This window comes from Gavialis gangeticus, unplaced genomic scaffold, assembly GCF_001723915.1.
Source record: "Gavialis gangeticus isolate Ggan-Ray unplaced genomic scaffold, GavGan_comp1, whole genome shotgun sequence".
NCBI lineage: Eukaryota > Metazoa > Chordata > Crocodylia > Gavialidae > Gavialis > Gavialis gangeticus.
Window position 1 is genome coordinate 23,526,717 of NW_017729024.1, and position 5,346 is coordinate 23,532,062.

The 5,346-nt window shown below is 50.9% G+C and overlaps 1 protein-coding gene across 1 annotated transcript in view; it reads right to left on the minus strand.

Moving 5' to 3' along the window:
• Positions 1–4,112, minus strand: part of SERF1B (small EDRK-rich factor 1B) — a 10,023-nt gene extending 5,911 nt beyond the window's left edge. Inside the window, exons 1-2 of the mRNA XM_019516966.1 lie at positions 4,011–4,112; positions 1,697–1,805 (exon numbers count right to left, since the gene is read on the minus strand). Of these exons, the coding sequence (XP_019372511.1) occupies positions 1,697–1,805; positions 4,011–4,017 (116 nt within the window). The 5' untranslated portion in view covers positions 4,018–4,112. The remainder of the gene's footprint in view (positions 1–1,696; positions 1,806–4,010) is intronic.
• Between the last annotated feature and the right edge of the window lie 1,234 nt (positions 4,113–5,346).

A 5,346-nucleotide genomic window follows, 5' to 3' on the forward strand; every position in this document is an offset into this window, starting at 1 on the left:
ATTAACAGGTTGTCAGTGTTGTGACATTTAAAACCCTTGCCAAGTCTGTTGTTCAGATCTGTCGTACAAATCTGACAAACTCTTCCTCCATAAACAGATACGTTACCTTTTATATATCCTAGACTTTTCTTGCTGACATATCTTCAGTAGGGGTGCACTGATAAGATTTTTGAGGCTGATACCGATAGCTGATTTTTAAGGAAGCATATCAGCCAATACCAATCTGATTTGATACCAGCCAAGCAGCTTGAAGAGCTGCATCCATTTGGTAAGTCTGTTGTGGTGGAAGGGGAGGGGCAAGGGAAAAGGCACAGGGATGGGGGGCAGATCAAGGCCCCTGCCATGAGGGAGGAAGTGGGGCTGGGGCAGGATGGAGCTGCAGCTCATCTGGGGTTGCGGGGAGGGGCTCCCACCACTGTGTCCCCCCCCCAGGAGGGCACATCACCAGATCTGCATGGGGCGGGGGCAGGGCAGATCACCACTGTGGGCTAATGCTGCTGCACTCTTCCCTGGGGGGGAATGACAACTGTGCTGGGCTGGGCTACTCTTGGGGCAGGCAGCATCACTGGGAGAAGGCTGCAGGGAGTGTGGGGTGCAGCCCCCCCAAATTTGTCATAGCTGTCTCTGACCCTCCCCCCGCACTGCTGCTGCCCACCCCGAGCACAGCCCAGCTCAGCCCCGACCCCACCAGGAAGAGCCCAGTGCCACCACAGCCCACCCTGCACACACCTGGGGGTGCACACTCCCTCTGCCATGCCCTGTTGGACAAGCAGCAGGAGCAGTGGTGGAAGCCATCAGACAAGCAGTGCACAGCAGCAGGAGCCACCCTGCCCTCCCCGGCTAGGCAGCACTTGCCCCAGCCCCTCCCTCACTGCAGGGGCCTTGATCTGCCCCTCCATGCCCCTTCTCCCCCTCTCCTTCCACAACCAACTTACCAGCTGCACACAGCTTTCCAAGCTGCCAGGCTGTGCTCCTCATCGCCTATGTGTTGTGCTGTGGCTGCGCATATGCATGGGCCATTTATCAGCCATACCAGGCCTATTTCCAATACAGTTTTCTTTATAAATCGGTGCCGATCCGATATCGGAATGATGTATCGGTGCACCTCTTATCTTCAGAATAGGACATGCTTGCACAAGTTACAGCTCACTCAAATGTTCAGCCCTTTAAAGTATTTAAAGTTTCAAGTTCACCAATTTTTATCCAGAAGACTCAAAAAGCCATTTGATAGCTATTCCAAAAAAATCTAAGTGAAATCAGGTTATCTGGTTATACAAATGGACTGCAAATCAAGAAAATAAGCTCTACTTCAGACACTTTAAAACTGTCTTTCATCTTTCAAAAACAGACGAGGTATATATCTTACATGACTGCTTCTGAAGCCAACCATTAGATCCTAACTTACGCAGTTGATGTCTTCACATCTCAGCTTGGCTGTGTTTGTATACTTAATATTTATTATAAATGTAGTACAAAGACTTTTTTTTAAAGATCAGACACATTTTACCATTCAAAATGCAATTGTGGTCCTGAGTCAAGCTGACCAAGACCCATTTACCTTTTAATTTGTTGCCTAGATTTTACTTGTTGGTATTGATGGCATCTACACCAACATGAAGACAGGTTATTTTTATAACCCAAGCTTGAAATACCAACTCTTCCTGCTCACTGACCAGCCACAGGACACTGAACTTACCTTTGTTTTCTCTGTGAAGCACTCAGGCTATCCTCTTTTCTTTTCCCTTTGAGGGTCTCCTGGGCTTTCTTCATATTTTTCTGGCGAGCAAGTTCACGCTGGTTTCCACCTACAAGATTCCAAAGCTTACGTATGTACAATAGCTCTCCTGTTTTATGTTCACTTTGTAGAAGCAATATGAAGGGTTACTTCTGTAATTTATACTTTATAGGGAGGGCAGGGAAGGAACATTACTATAATGTAAGCAGGAAGACCAGAAGTTTAGCACAGCTGTCAATCTAGTCCTCAAGACAAGTATAAATTAGGTATCCCACATATCTTATCACAGGCAACTAATCTACCTCTTTCCAAGTTCCTATAATACAGTACCTCCTAGTTTCAAGGAAGTACAACTATAGAAAGAGGTTCATGTGTCGCCTGTTTGGGCTTTTTTTTTTTTTTTTTGACTAGACTCATGCACTCTCCATATAAAGGCAATTTAAGAAAACTGAAGCTTTTACAGAAACTCAACAGCTGCTTGATAGTGGCAAAATCTTGCTAACCCTGCTCCAACCAACAGCGAAGTGGTTTCTACTGAAGGGTTTTAGACCTTCTTGATTTGACAAAATACTGACTTACGCATTTAATGGAGACTACTATACTAAACAAGTTTAAGGGTCTATTTCAGGAGACCAGAATCCCATCCTTAAAGAAGCATTCAGCTCATGTACATCACAAAGAAAATGAATCTGCAAGGACCATGATGTGCAGGGAGCTGGGCTGTCAGAGCAATTAGTTCAGCCTAAACACAGCTCTTGGTGCATCTCTGTTAAAGTAGCGTTGCATGTACCCATTTGGGAGCTGGAACGTTGTCTCAGCACAGCCCTGCTTTGTCCCACATGCACATGGAGTGAACCCACATAGGTTTCTACTAGCACCTTCTGCCTGCCCCAGACAAACAAGTTCTGCCCACTCCTGTCTGCCACATGCCTGCAAGCCCAGTAATTAGACATAGTAAACACTATAGTACTCCTCTCAAGCTCTTTGCTTCTGGATGAGCATCTACAGGTTCCTCAAGCCATCTACCCCACTTAATTGCTTGGTTAAGGTAAGCATCACATGAAAAAGCAGCATTTGGATTTGCAGCAATTCTGGCCAAGCAGGCAGTACCACATGAGCACTACAGTTCCCTAGGACACCAGTTTCCCAAACTATAGTACACAAGAAAAAGTGGGGGGAGGAATATGTGGGAGAAGTTGTGTAATGGCATGTTTAATTTTCAGTGTGATAAGTGGCATTTAAGGGGTTAATATATAAAATGTATGTTGGTAAAGGTCTGCAGGCAGCTGGTAAGTCTGGAAGGGGGCACACAAAAAAAAAAGGTTTGGGAATCTCTACCCTAGAGGAACTGGTGAATAGTGCAGAAACAGGGACAGTTTCAATGCATGTCATCCCAGAGGAAAGAAGCGAGATACCAAGTGCTTTCTTGCTCTCTAAACATTTGTTATTTTCTACTTTGGATTTTTTATTCAGGTCTTCCTTGTTTTAACCACAGCCTCAGAGAAGCAGTGCTAGATGGGACTTGCCAGGGTCATTTAGTCCCCTGGAGGCAGGATCGTCCCCATCCAAACCATCCTATACAAATAACAAGTCATCAAACACCAAATTAGGAGCCGAGCTGGAGTGCTGCTTGTGGATAACATCCTAGCCCCCTCAAAAGCCATGGTCTGGAACCTGGCCTGCAACAAGCCCAGCAGGAAGCTCATTGCAGCTCTACCAGGCCCTCTCACAAGAGAGCCCAGAGCAGGCCGTGGGCTGAGCCAAGGCTGGGCAGCCTCCCTCATCAGTGCCAAACCCCAGAGTGAAGCACTTCCCTGCCGGGGCTGCGCTCGCTCGTCACCCGGGCGGCCCCTCCGACCTGTGCAGACACCCGCAACTGCCCCGCCGGGCACCACGCGCCCCGCCGCGTCCCCTCCAGGCTGGGGCTGGCAGAGAGGCCTGGACACGCCGGGCGCAGCCGAACAACGGCGTCACTCTCCGGGGCGAGGAGCTGAAGCGGGGCCCGCCGGAGCTAAAGCCGCGACGCCAACGCGGAGGAGGAAGGGGAAGGCAAAGGCGGGGGACGCGGATGCCTCCGGAGCGCAGCCGGCCCCAGGGACGTAGCGCCGGGCCCCAGGCACCGCGCCCAGGGGAGGGAAAACAACTCGCGGCGGCGGAGACCCGGGGCCAGACGCAGGCCCTGGGCCCGCGGATTACGGCCGGGGCAGCCGTCCTGCCACCTCCAGGCCCCGCGGCCCGGCCCTAGAGTCCGGCCACCGCAGCTCCCCGCACTCACGGGTCATGGCGAGACAATAGCCTGACCGAGACGCTACCAACCGCCTCCACCGCCGCTGCCAGAACCTTCTACCTCCCCTCCCCCGCCCATAGCTCTTATAGCAGGCACCGCCCTTGACGTCACAGGGGCGGGCTGCTATCGAGCCTCGCCCACCGCGACTTCCAGGGAAGTTGGGGGTGTTCGGCGCGTGTGCGCATGCGCAGTAAACCTGGCCGGGCTACCGAAGTTAGGAGGGCAGCCTGCCCCTAGGGCAACGGTGGGTGGGGGCTGTTGGCGTGTGCAGGGTGGTATTACCCCACTTGGTCTGCGCCCAGTTCCCGACGGCCTCCTGCTCCTCTCCAGTCCCTGATTAAGCCAGCAGTGCTTCAGTGGAGGCAGGAGGTGTTTGGTCCCGTCCTTTATCGGGCTGGCTGCGGGCTAGGGAGGGGGGCTTAAGCAGCGTGGTCTTTCCCCCCAGCAGAAACAAGTGGACCAGGGAACTAGGGCTGTGCTGTTCCGTTTAGGACGGAAGTTAAAAACAAACCTAAGTACAGGAACAGCTAACAGCAGAGTTGCAGAGCAAACGCTAGCTTGATTGATGGACCATCAAAACCATAAATAAGAGAGGATCATTAATACCTGTAGGATGAAGAGACGGGATCAGGAGCCATGAAGTCAATTGACTCACTCCCAGGCTTGTCTAGAACAGCATTTCTCAACCTGTGGGTCATGACCTGAGAGTGGGTCTCAAGAATAAATGAAAGGGTTGCAAACAAACTTTAAAAATGGATTCTCCCTTAAAGGAGGGAAACTGGCTTTTCCCTTGCAGAGCTCCAGTCTGCAAGGGGCTCCTTGGGGTCTCCCATGCCCCACTCACACCCCACCCTGTCTTACACACCCACCCCCTGCCCCACATACAGTGGGGCTGGGGCCTTGGGGTGGGGGTCAGTGGGTTGAGAGCGAAGGGTGCTGGGCTGGGACTGGCCATCAGTGTTTACAAATGGGTCCTGGTACAAAAAGATTGAGAACCACTGGCCTAGGGCTATTGCTGCTACTGCCAGGGAATTAGTTTTAAACTTAAGTTGGAGCAGGAATCAAAGGGGTGGGGGGGAGGATGCACTTGCATCCCACTGGATTCACCCCTGTATCCCAAGACTTAACGTCAAATGGTGAGAGGTGGCAACTCCAAAATAGATGTCCAATGTTTCCTATTCTTGGAATGTAGAAAAGTGGCACTGTAACATTGGGTGACCCAGACTTTGAAGCAAACTGGAATCTCATTGCCCAGAATTTAGGTTTTCAGAGGCGAATACTTTTATATCGCTCAAGGAATTCAGTGTATCAACATTTTAAAAAG